Source organism: Pelmatolapia mariae, linkage group LG7 (assembly GCF_036321145.2).
Source record: "Pelmatolapia mariae isolate MD_Pm_ZW linkage group LG7, Pm_UMD_F_2, whole genome shotgun sequence".
Classification (NCBI taxonomy): domain Eukaryota; kingdom Metazoa; phylum Chordata; class Actinopteri; order Cichliformes; family Cichlidae; genus Pelmatolapia; species Pelmatolapia mariae.
Genome location: NC_086233.1, coordinates 23,503,239 through 23,515,836, shown reverse-complemented (window position 1 = coordinate 23,515,836; position 12,598 = coordinate 23,503,239). Strand labels below are relative to the sequence as shown.

General features: G+C 42.2%; 1 protein-coding gene across 2 annotated transcripts in view; it reads left to right on the top strand.

The window, feature by feature from the left end:
- abl1 (c-abl oncogene 1, non-receptor tyrosine kinase) overlaps positions 1-11,932 on the top strand; it is a 31,141-nt gene extending 19,209 nt beyond the window's left edge. For both annotated transcript variants that reach the window (XM_063478499.1, XM_063478500.1), the window contains 10 exons: positions 3,500-3,664; positions 4,949-5,244; positions 7,194-7,466; positions 7,676-7,760; positions 8,025-8,202; positions 8,781-8,965; positions 9,116-9,268; positions 9,358-9,447; positions 9,591-9,716; positions 10,235-11,932. In XM_063478499.1, the coding sequence (XP_063334569.1) occupies positions 3,500-3,664; positions 4,949-5,244; positions 7,194-7,466; positions 7,676-7,760; positions 8,025-8,202; positions 8,781-8,965; positions 9,116-9,268; positions 9,358-9,447; positions 9,591-9,716; positions 10,235-11,871 (3,188 nt within the window). In that variant the 3' untranslated portion in view covers positions 11,872-11,932. The remainder of the gene's footprint in view (positions 1-3,499; positions 3,665-4,948; positions 5,245-7,193; positions 7,467-7,675; positions 7,761-8,024; positions 8,203-8,780; positions 8,966-9,115; positions 9,269-9,357; positions 9,448-9,590; positions 9,717-10,234) is intronic.
- Positions 11,933-12,598: the final 666 nt, after the last annotated feature.

Below are 12,598 nucleotides of genomic sequence, written 5' to 3'. Positions count from 1 at the left end.
AATGATTTAATAGAGTTAATAGTACTTGTACGGCCCCATTGAAGTAAGTGACAGTGATAAAGAGCCTCTAACTCTTAGATCTTATTGTAGAAGGCACGACAAATCTCCTGATTATGCCTCAGGGAGGCTGTATTTGTCTTTGATCCATGAACAAAGCAAACTATTTGACATTGTTGGAATAATTATATTCCATGGGCATAATGGCAGGAAGATTGTGGATATTTTCAGAGAGCTTGGGGTTTAAATGGTGTTTCCTTCATGCATAGTTGCCTACTTTTTCACCTGGTTCCCTGCTATCTCCCACGAACATCTTGCAAACATATCTACAGTCAGTAGAAGTACATCACCACTTCCTACTTCAGTCATAGCATCTTAAGCAAAAGGAATATATTAGGGTAGAGGTTTTCCCTTTTTCATTACTCATAAATATGTAATTTTGTACTAAGTGTGTTCCATCTGCAATAAATCAGCCTTTTTTTCTCTTTACCAGTTGATGGGAACTAATTGATGGGAACTAACAGCTGTACCAGCTGGTTAGTTGCATTTGTAAACTGGTTCATTAGAGATAAGTAGAATCACCAGAATGACACAGCTCCTAGTTTTTTTGCAGAAATTTTCTTTCTTGCATCAGTGTTTGACTTCCAGTGCATTCCTGCAGTCATGGCTGTAAATTCTTTAGGAGTTCCTCACATATTTAATCATTTTGACTGTCATCTCACTAATGCAGCCAAGACATGCTGTAATTTCTCCCACTCCATGACTAGGGAGAGCTGCGGTCTGATACGAGGGCTGCTCCCATTCTTTGCTTCTTTCTTTCATTTACCTCCTTTTTTCTGTTTTCATATGACTTTTCATTTCCCCCCTCTTTCTCTCTCTCTGTTGACCCATGTGTCAGCATGCTGTCATCCTCTCACAAATAGCTGCAGTATTTCTGGCCTGTTAAGTGGGCATGTGTGGCACGGGCTGTTAAAATCGCTGCCCACACACTGTATGACCAGCCCAAACTGTATGCAGTCCCCCGCCCCATTTGAGCCGGTCTCCTATCTTGCTCGATCTCTGGTCTTATCTGTTTGAATTTGGGTTGTTTTTGTTGCTAAAATTAAGCTTGGTACTTATGAATGAATGGCTGGCTGTGCTTTTGAAGGTTTACACCTTGGACAAAAGGACAGGAGAAATATAGAAATGTAGGTATGAGCCAGATCTATCCTGTGTGTCATCAGCAGCTGAGCCATCAGGTCCTTTAGCTACAAAAAAAAGAAGCAGCACATTTAGTTATGATAGTCTCACTGTGAGTAGGCTGGTGAGCCTAGCTTGCCAGAATAGTTGGTGTGAAAGGATTTCATTAGCCTCCAAATACATTGATGCCTGGAACTTGTCAACAATGTCATGTGACAAGTTGTGGGCCTGTTTACTTTGTATAGGGTTATATTAGTTTACTGCTGTATGTTAAATCTTTGAAATACTTTAAGTTGTGAGGAATTTGGAAGTCATATCATCTCCCGCTGTGACTAGAAAGCTTGTCCATTACACAACGGCCCTTTAAGCTCATGTTAAAATGAACACATTTGTTGCTGCTGTTATTGAATAACAGCCACTGCTTTTTCCACAAAATGTTATCTTTGCAATATGGTTATTCACCCATCCAACTATTAATGCATTAAATCAAATTGTGTTATCAATCTTCAAAATGTTGGTGTGAGTTGCCTGTTTTGGAGATATCCACTTTAAAAATGTATTCAGTATAGGGAAACTAGTGTAATATGTTTTTACACTCATCATGAGGCAGTTACAAAAAATGGCGTAGAAACTGTTTTCTTTGTACAAAACAAGCAAAAACCTGTGATTGGAGGTTTGTACTAGTGACAGCGTGACTGGATGAACCATTAATGGCACACCCCTTGGGGTACATGCTTGTTTTGGTTGGTGAATTTAGAGTGGATAAGAACATGCTCTTCTTTAATTGCAAATAGGCATTGTAATGATAAATGCATATGCAAATGCATAATTAACTATATTTTATTGACTTTTGCCTTTAGGTTACATTATTGGCTTGAGGTAGAGCTATCTTGTTCTATGAACGAGCCCAACTTCCTCCTCTGAAGCTGTAAGTTGTCCTTAGTCCATTGTTAGTCTTGGAATAGGTTATTTATTTCTGTTACAGGATTTTCATAGATGCACTAATGGAAAATTGTCTAGTTTCTTTTTCATCGGGTCAATTAATCACATGTGTTTAGCTGAGTCTTGATTTGTCTGTAGTTTTTCAGTTGGGTCAGAGGCACAACTGTTGAGCATAATTGCTAAATTACTAAATAAACACAGTTACAAGTCAGAATATTTTGTCTGCTGTTACCAAATCAGATGTTTTCTTAATCATTCACCCTTTCAGTCAAACATTTGGCTTTGTTTCTGAGAATGACTAGAACACACAAATGCTGCAGTTGCACAGCAACTAAGGTATGTGTGGTGGTATGTGTTGTAATCCATGCAAGACTTTAAATAAAACAAAAGGAGCAGTGAGCACTAAGAGCACAGCAAGGAATGTGGTGATAACCAAAGGAAAGTGATGCAAGATGAATGTCAGCTGTTGTAAGGGAGAGAGAAAAGTGAGCACATGGGTCAGTTTCATAGCCTGTGATGCCCAGGTGACCCAGATCAGCTGACAGCGTTCCTGAGTCAAGAAGTTTCCTGCTGAGCTCGCAGATAAAATGGATATAAAATGGCCTAAAGCTGTTAAATGATAAAATCTGCACTGCTGCGCTTTGCCGGTAAAACTTAATTTGTCACATGCTAGTAGCTAGCCATTTGTTTTTTGGGAATGCTTGGAAGAATGAAATGCAAGATGGGTCCAAAACATGTGTGACAACAGCTGAGGAAACTGCACAGTCGGGCTCACTTTATAGGCCAAACTGCGTTTAAATAGTTTCTCCTCTTTTTTTTTTCTTGCTCTTCACTGTAAACAAAATCCTTCTTTTTTTCTGTGTATTATTTTATTTTTGTCACATTTTGAATGTTATCAATCAGGTTTACTTCTTATGCTTTGTTATAATTTAAGACGTATATAACAAAATTTTAAATTAAACTACTTTGAACTTATCTATTTTATATTTACAGACAAGATCAGTGGTGAAACATATTCTCATGGCCTAACTTGGGGGGAGGGTGAATGTCTAGGTATTTAGGAAAATTAAATCTAAGCAGGGATAATCCAGGAAATGAAAAGTTGTAGAGGCATGAGGTACAATTTAGATCACATGATTGGCCTCTTTACTCTTGATTTCATGGTGGGATCACAACTGCTGAAGCAAAACATGGGCTGAAAGTGATATAAAAAAGTATAAAATGACAGATGGAGAGGTTAGAGTTCTGAATCATCCAACTTGTGTGTGAAAATGCTTCACAGGGTCAGTGTTGTCTCTTCCGGACTTCATAATTAATATTTTTGCTCATATTTAAGTTTCATACTTGTATTCTGACAGGTTTGTTGTTGTTGTTCTTCCAGAAGCTCTCCAGAAGCCAGAAATTGAGGGTCAGGGTCTGACAGAAGCAGCCCGCTGGAACTCCAAAGAGAACCTTTTGGCTGGACCCAGTGAGAATGACCCCAACCTGTTCGTTGCCCTCTATGATTTTGTGGCCAGTGGTGACAACACTTTAAGCATTACTAAAGGTAAGAGGGTGGGGGTAATTAATGAAGGATTTATAAAAATATTTATATATAAGTTTTTTTGGGGGGTCAGTTTTTCCATTTAGCAAATAGTAATAATTACAAAGCAGTATTTGTGAAGGGAGAAAGAAAAGGATTACATACAAAAGTATGCAAATGGAAATGAACCAGCCAAGCTAAGCACCTTATTAAACTCCAGGTCACAAGGGCACTACAAGGAAGGAAATAATCCTGACCATTACCCAATTTTTGTAAGAGTATTTGTAAGAGTAACTCTAGTTTAGAATGAGTCAGTTCAGTTTCTGAAAAAGGCTCGGTTGAGTTTGTAATCTAAACCAACACACATTTATTAAATTTGAGTGGGATGTAACTTACAAAATGATCTCTACTGGAGATTGCTGAAGTCTTTATCTGATTCTTACCATTGCTGGGAATCCACTTATTAGTGTCCTGTCTCCTTCCCGTTCTGCCTTCGCTCCCATCTGACTCTCACTTCCTGACAATGGCCTCACACGTGGTTCGTTTTCCACTGAAGCGATTGTAAAACAATGCTGCAGACACAGACAAACAGAGGAAGGAAGAATGGATCTTAAGCACAGGAATAAACAAGAAAATGTCCTTTACAGTGCTGCCTTCCAGCTTGTTATAATGGTGCAAAGATTAGGTCTCAGTTTACTTTGGCTGTTTATTGCCAAACAACAAAGATTACACAATTATTTAATTTAAAAGCAAAAATAGGCCGCCATCATTATTTAATTGTGTATGTCTTTTATGTTGTGTATATGAATAGTTTATTCTCAAAATTTTTCATATTATGGTGTCTTCAGGATAAGTTGCATTTTATTTGGATAGCACCTTTCAAGATAAACATCACAAAGTGCTTCACAACTAAATGCCAGATCATGAGAACAAAAGTTAACCAAACCTAAGTCTTAAAAGATGATTTTTTTAACTGGTTTTTGAAAGAGATTAGCAAGTCCACAGATCTCAGGGTCACAGGGAGAGTCTGGGGGCCACTTTTGCAAAAGCTCTGTCTATGAATGTAAAAGTCAAATAAAGCTCTAAAAGTCAAAGTCAGAATCTTAAAATGGACTCTGAGGTTAATAGAGAGTCAGTGTAAGTGAAATGGCAACAGTGTGATCGGAGTACTTAGAAGACTCAACCAGAAGTCTTGTAGGGGTGTTCCAAACAACTTTGAGACATTCCGAGGAGTTTTTGCAACTACTGAATAATTAATTACAATATTCCAGACATGATACAATAATGTTGACTTTCTATGTTGACTAGGGGAGAAGCTGCGTGTGCTGGGTTACAATCATAACGGCGAGTGGTGTGAAGCACAGACCAAGAATGGCCAAGGTTGGGTGCCGTCCAACTACATCACCCCAGTCAACAGCCTGGAGAAGCACAGCTGGTACCACGGACCCGTGTCACGGAACGCGGCAGAGTACCTGCTCAGCTCGGGCATCAACGGGAGCTTTCTGGTCCGTGAAAGCGAAAGCAGCCCCGGTCAGAGGTCCATTTCTCTGCGGTATGAGGGGAGAGTGTACCATTACAGGATTAACACTGCGTCTGATGGCAAGGTGGGTATCAGCGGAGAGAAAGAGTCACACAATAAGAAAGTATTTATGTTTTTGTCTTTTTTTTGGTTTTTTTTAAATGGGTTCTTTACAAGCACTTTTCCAACTTACTCCAAGTCTCTAAGTGGTTATTTTCTCACATGCTTTCACAATAGTTGGTACTTGGATGGTATATCTGTATCTGACTGGCCAGCACGTCTTGGTAATCAGGTAGTGCTAACAGTGTGTTCATGATAGTTTTTAAATGTGTGTGCTTACAACACATTCAAAACTCTAGGTCAGTGTTTTTAAGTAATTTAATTAATTAACGACACACACACACACCCACCCACCCACCAGCAAGCCACAGTAGGCCAATCCCTGTGTGAAGTCATTTAAATTAGTAAGTGTATTTTTACAGAGTGCTGCGTTCTTGCCAAAAAATATCTATAGGAAGTAATCGTTTAACTTACTTGCACATATTGTTCATATTGTTGTCTCCTTGAGTATCACAGCATTACCAACTCACATACACTCACTCTAATACGCACTAAATGCTGCCTTCCTGTCTTGCCTTACAGGCACTGTACAAGTCAAATTAAATCAAATATTTTTAATGGCATATTTAAAACCACACAAAATACAATTGTATAATTTAATACCGTTTCCACCGTCATTCCGGCCGAAGAATGATGGAAAACCAGTGGGGACAAGAAGGCCTATTATTTATATTGGCTAGCAGTGGCAATAGTGCTGCAGGTATAATTGCACCAGCACAAAGAAAGGATTAAACAACCTCCTGCTTGCACAATACACTGTCACACTAGTCTTACTCTTGAGTTTTAAATGTGCAGTGTCTCTAGAGGGGGAAAAAAAGATGAAAGAGATTTGTTTTTATTTCGTGCTTGATTTAATTTCATTCAAGACTAAAGACCTACAAGTTTTACATGTTTCTGTACTTCTAATTGTAACATTTTGCTTAAATCCTTTGGAGTTGAGGCTGGCCAACAGCTTAAAAGAAGGTTTATTTTAAGAACTTTAAAAATGCAGACTACCAGTATTTAATGTTCATGGTAGATCCACGTAGGTGGCTGAATTTCTTGAGTGGGATTCCCCCCTCCTCCCCTCAAAGGCTATATCGGTCGAGAAGCCACTTTTGGCCGTGTCACCCTGCTGTTTGTGATGGAGCGAGGTGAACTAGCTTTAGGAACGCCAGCTATGAGAAGAATGCCTCTAACCGCCACTGTGCTTCTCATACTGACCAGCAGACGCGAGGCCTGGCCAGACACTGACGCCCATGCAAAGACATGCATTAGCACAGATGCAGCCAAGTATGCACACACATACAAAGAAGCGAATGGACAAACACAGGCGCTCTCTCTCACACACACATACACACACTTGGTTCCCCATCGCATATTGTTTTCCATCCTCCCACTGAGCTACAAGTCAAGCGTCTGGTATGATAGAGTTCGCCAATAATTTGAAATTACCTCAGCACTCCCTGGAGCTGCAGGTTTTGTTGCACATTGGCTCTGTGATTAACACTGCTCTGAATAAAGAAAAAAAAAAGAAAAAAGATTTTCATGTCGGTAAGCTCTTTTTTTCTTCCCCCTCCTAGATTTAGTAAATGGTCATGGTTTAAACCATTAAATCGTCTTGAGGTTTCTGCGGGCTCTTCACCGCAGTCAAGGTTGTTCTCTTTCTTTCCTTTTTTTCCTCCCTTCACAGGCCTTCATCTTGCGCAAAGAGCCTATTCACAAGAATAAAAGAAGGCAGAAGTCACATTGTGGAACAAAAATCAGTTTTTGTTCTGAAAAGGCTAGAAAATCTGTCCACTTTGTTCTGTCCAGTATCCTTCCACCTGCCAAATACTGTACGAGCCTCTAATAGGCTAAGAAAATCTGACCTCTAATCTCTTGCATCCGCTCAAATATAGAATCTCTCTTTCTTTTTTTCCCCCTCCTCTACAGCTTTACGTCTCATCTGACAGCCGTTTCAACACACTGGCCGAGCTGGTGCACCACCATTCCACCGTGGCCGACGGCCTCATCACGACACTGCACTACCCAGCGCCGAAGCGTAACAAGCCCACCATCTATGGAGTTTCTCCCAACTACGATAAGTGGGAGATGGAGCGCACTGACATTACCATGAAGCACAAACTAGGAGGGGGCCAGTATGGGGAAGTGTACGAAGGCGTTTGGAAGAAGTACAACCTCACCGTGGCTGTCAAGACACTAAAGGTACGAAGACACAGAGAAGATTAGCATCCACCTACTCATGTGGAAACATTTTGACACCTACTGGTGTTACATATTAACATTCCAAGCTATGGTTTTAATTTGGCTGAATAATGCTACCATCTGGTGTAGCACAAATGCAACTGCACCCAGCCATCCTTTGCTGTCCTCACTTTCTTTTTTCTTTTTTTCTTTCTTTCCATAAACTGTAGGAGGATACGATGGAGGTGGAGGAGTTTCTGAAGGAGGCTGCGGTTATGAAAGAGATCAAACACCCTAACCTGGTGCAGCTGTTAGGTATGTGACTAAAAACAACAATCACTGCTTTAATGTGGGGGTTTTACACAAACACTGTTTAAATGTAACACATGTATGCAAAATCTTCTGTTAGAAATGATGTATTTTGTTTTTAGTGGTTCCATAGTGTAGATGTGTACACGTGTTTGCCTAACAAGCCAGGAGGAGAGATGGTTCACTTTGGGGTTGCATCTGGAATAAAAACTGCGCCCAAGAAAAGCTGTGAAATGATGATTTGTGTTGTGGGACTCGTGTTTTTGGCAGGCGTGTGCACACGGGAGCCCCCATTCTATATCATCACAGAGTTCATGACCCACGGTAACCTGCTGGACTACCTGAGGGAGTGCAACAGAGAGGAGGTCAATGCTGTGGTGCTGCTACACATGGCCACACAGATCTCCTCTGCCATGGAATACCTGGAGAAAAAAAACTTTATACACAGGTGGGTTTGAAGGCCTAAAAAGCAAAATTGCTAACCTGTCCTGGGTTTATAAGACAGATGTTTTTTTGTTGTTGTTTTTACCCATCTTCAGTTTTAAGCTGGAAGGGACAAAAAACACCTTTGACCTCATATCTCATTTTCTATTACTTTTCTTTTTTTTTTCTCCCCTCTCCTTCCTGAGCAGTGCTCCTCTCACACTCTCATTGTTTCACAGACAAGTCGATGTTGTAGCAAAGCTTGTTTGTTCTGGCATGTCCAGCCGTATCTTTTGGAAGCGATGATATGATTTATGACTTACATATTTGTGAAACTGGATTTTAATTTTTAAGCCTGACACGACTCGGCTTGCAATTGTAAATTTATTCTTTTTTCTTTCTTTTTTTTTTTTACCCCACAACTCATCTGTAGAAATATGGCACCTGAGAGGATTCTCTAACAAAACACACTGCTGTTCTGTTGTTTCTTTTCTTTTGGGTTCATATCAGCTTAATAAATTCTCATTTCTCATTTTCAAAGTCAGCATTTCTATACAGCTTCCCATTCATCGCTTCCTCTCATAACTGCTTTTTCTTCTGTAGGGACTTGGCAGCCCGTAACTGTCTCGTTGGGGAGAACCACCTGGTGAAGGTTGCAGATTTTGGCCTGAGCAGGCTGATGATTGGAGATACCTACACGGCTCATGCCGGGGCCAAGTTCCCGATCAAGTGGACAGCTCCAGAGAGTCTGGCTTACAACAAGTTCTCGATTAAGTCTGATGTCTGGGGTGAGCTGTCTTTTACTCTGCTTTTAACAATGTGAAACAAATTTAATTTCCCTCATTCTAATTTTGCACATATTCCTCACATGATCTCAATTCGTAGTCTTTGACTTTGTTCTTTTTTGATTTATTGTCTTGTTCAACTTGTTCCTGCAGCATTTGGTGTGCTGCTGTGGGAGATTGCCACATACGGCATGTCTCCTTACCCTGGCATTGACCTGTCCCAGGTCTATGAACTGTTAGAAAAAGACTATCGTATGGATCGACCAGAGGGCTGCCCCGAGAAGGTCTATGAGCTCATGATGGCCTGTGAGTACCACAGCCCATCTTGTAAAAACATGATTAAAGGCACGCTTCTGTTTTGGAATAACTTTTTGTTTTCCTTTTCTTTTTGTCAGGTTGGAAGTGGAACCCTTCAGAACGTCCAACTTTTGCTGAAACCCACCAAGCCTTTGAGACCATGTTCCAGGAATCCAGCATCTCTGATGGTCAGTGTCCGTTTCTTTTCTGTCTAAAACCTCTTCAGTTTGGGGCAAACTGTTCTGATACTCGTAGATATCCTGATGTAAACACACTCAAGCCTGTTGTTTGTTGCTAATATGTCCAAACCTTCTTGTATTTGTGATTTCAGAGGTGGAAAAGGAGTTGGGAAAGAAAGGAAAGAAGACATTAGGCTCCATCCAGCAGGCTCCGGAGCTGCCCACCAAGACCAGACCTCGCAAGAGCAACATAGACAGCCGAGATACAGAGAGCCCAGGTGACATGAACTTAAAGAGTATGCCTGGTGCCTTTATTGCTAGTTGTTAAATATACCTCCACACTTTATTTACATTACCCTGAAATAAGTAGTACAGTATTTGATGCTCACATTCATAATCTTAATAATCGGTAAGAATTAAAGACCACAAAACGTTCTGTGGGTAAAATGAAACAATGTCTCACTGCCAATTTCCCTTTGAAGTAAAGACGGTCTGAGCTTTTGACAACCTGCAAGATCAAGTTCTTACTGAATTGTTTGGCTGTAACCACATAATAAGGATTGTTCCCACCAAAGCATTTTTTTTCCAGCTGTGAGGACTTAATTACACATGATCCGCTGTCCTGCCCTTCTCTTTGCCCTAACATTGCTCTAAACTTTTTGGCAGACACACTGGTGGAGCTTGCTTTTTACGCTTTTTTTTTTTAAACCAATTTAGAAAAAAATACAAATAAAAATCTATAGTTGTTTGATTGCCTTTGCTGATAGTCCCCTGGTTCTTTTATGCTCTTCCACAGATCTGTTGGAAACGGAGGGGGCTGTGTCGTCACCCATGCTCCCAAGGAAAGAGCGCCCCCTCCTGGACAGCAACTTGAATGAGGACGATCGCTTGCTGCCCAAGGACAAGGACAAGACGCGTGGCTTTCTCAGCCTCATCAAGAAAAAGAAAAAGAGTGCGCCAACTCCTCCCACACGCAGCTCCTCTTTTAAAGGAGACTGCCTCTCTGACAGGAGGTGCGTTACTCAAGATCCTCGAGACAGTGACATCTTTAACAACGGGGCATCATTGGGCATTAATGACGCCATACATGGCCTCCTCAGTACGAATAATAATGGAGCAGCAGGTATAACTAATGGGGCTCCTACCTACCCAGTACCTTTTTGCCCTAGAAAGAAGTTACCTCTTGTAGTGACTAGCCCAGGTGGAAAGGGAGCAACAACTCCACCTAGTGAGGAGGAACCCTTTTCTAACTCTAGGTTTTTCTGGCCCATGCCCACTGGCTCAGATGGCACAGAATGTAAATCTGTCACACTGCCGCGAGATCTGAGCCATCGCCGCTTCGACACAGGCACCGTCGGGGGCAAGCCAGCTCTGCCACGAAAGCAGCAGAAAGGAGAGAATGCGCCACGGATGGGCACCCTGACTCCCCCACCACGCCTGAATACATCTCCAGATATTTCCTCCACCTTCTTAGGCAGAGATAATGATCTCAGTCCTGGTTCCAGTCCCAAGGCTTTGACACCTAAGGTGGTGAAGAGACCCAGTGTGTCAGGGCCAGAAAGCTCCAAGACCAGCGCTCTGCATGCCGAGCTTCTGAAGCCCAATGTGTTCCCTCCTATGGGGGCTGCTGGAGAAGAGTGCAGGGCTCGCAGAAACAAGCTCACGGAGTTCTCCTCCAGCAGGGATCGAGTAAAAATACAGAAACCCAAGCCAGCCCCACCTCCACCACCCACTAATGCAAAAACGGGCAAGGTCTCCCGCAGCCCCACTCAAGAGCTCCCCTCCCCGACTGCTTCAGAAATCAAAGCTAAGTGCCTCCCTTCCATCTCAGATCCCCACCACACAGCCACTCCCAGTGACCAAGCCCGCTTACCCCTGAGTGAGGCCTCCAAGAAGCTGCCCTTGGGCTCCACCTCTAAACCTCAACCGTTAAAGACCTCCGCCTCGTCCACTTCAGTAACCAGCTCCCCCTCCAGCCAGAGCCTTGGAGGTTTGTCTTCTCCCCTCACCTCCCCCAACGAATCAAATTCACCCACTGCATTCACCCCTCTAGCGAAAACCCGATCCTCCCTCCGCAAGACTGCACCCCGCCAGGCCTCCGAGCGCACTCCAAACTCAGCCGTGACACGCGAAATGGTGCTGGAGGGCACCGAGCTGCTCCGCGCCGCCATTTCCCGCAACTCCGAGCAAACGGGTAGCCACAGCGCCGTGCTGGAGGCCGGCAAGAACCTGTCAAAGTACTGCGTGAGTTATGTTGACTCCATTCAGCAGATGAGGAACAAGTTTGCTTTTCGCGAGGCCATCAACAAGCTTGAGAGCAGCTTGCGAGAGCTTCAGATCTGCCCCAATGCCACGGGGGGCTCGAGTGCACAGCAGGACTTTAGCAAGCTGCTGTCCTCCGTCAAAGAGATCAGTGACATTGTTCAGAGGTAGCGCCTAGAATGTGACACTATCAGACATGAAAATGATAACATTTTATGTTACACTACCCTTCCCCCCCCCCCCCCCTCCCCCCCTCCATGCATGTGGGCCAACTGTTGCCCAGGCCCAGCTCATGCTGGAGAGCAGCAGAGGTGTAGGTTCACACATACTCTAGTATGTTCTGAAACACTTAAGCCTGTGGTTACTCCGGACTGAATCAAAGAAAGCTTTATGCAGATGCCATCAGACAGTCTGTAACATTGAAAAGCCTTAACTATGAATAAACACTGTCATTTGGCCTTCACATGAGGCGAGGGGCCAAATCTTTCATCAACGTAACCTTTCATGGTTGATTTTTCTTTTTGAAATAATCATGTCTTATGTTTTTGGTTTCTTCCCTTTATCACTGACTCGAGTATTAAAAAAAAAAAGACCTGTGATAATTGTTTCCATCACTGTTAGTGTTTCATTTTTTTTTTTAATCATTAATGCTGACAACAGTGAACAAAAACAAAAATGCTTAACCTCATCTTGTAGTTTGCCTTTGTAACACAAATGCCATTTTTAAATGTAAGTGTTAAGGAACTTCTTTTCTCACAGTGTTTGTAAGACTCTGTGTTTTGTCCCACATGCCCCTACATTTTCTTGTTTTTTTTTAATGCCATCAATGTCTGGTTGTGTGCTGAGTGACGGAATTGTGTCAGTGTTTATGTATGAATGCTCTTCTGCAGTATTTGCA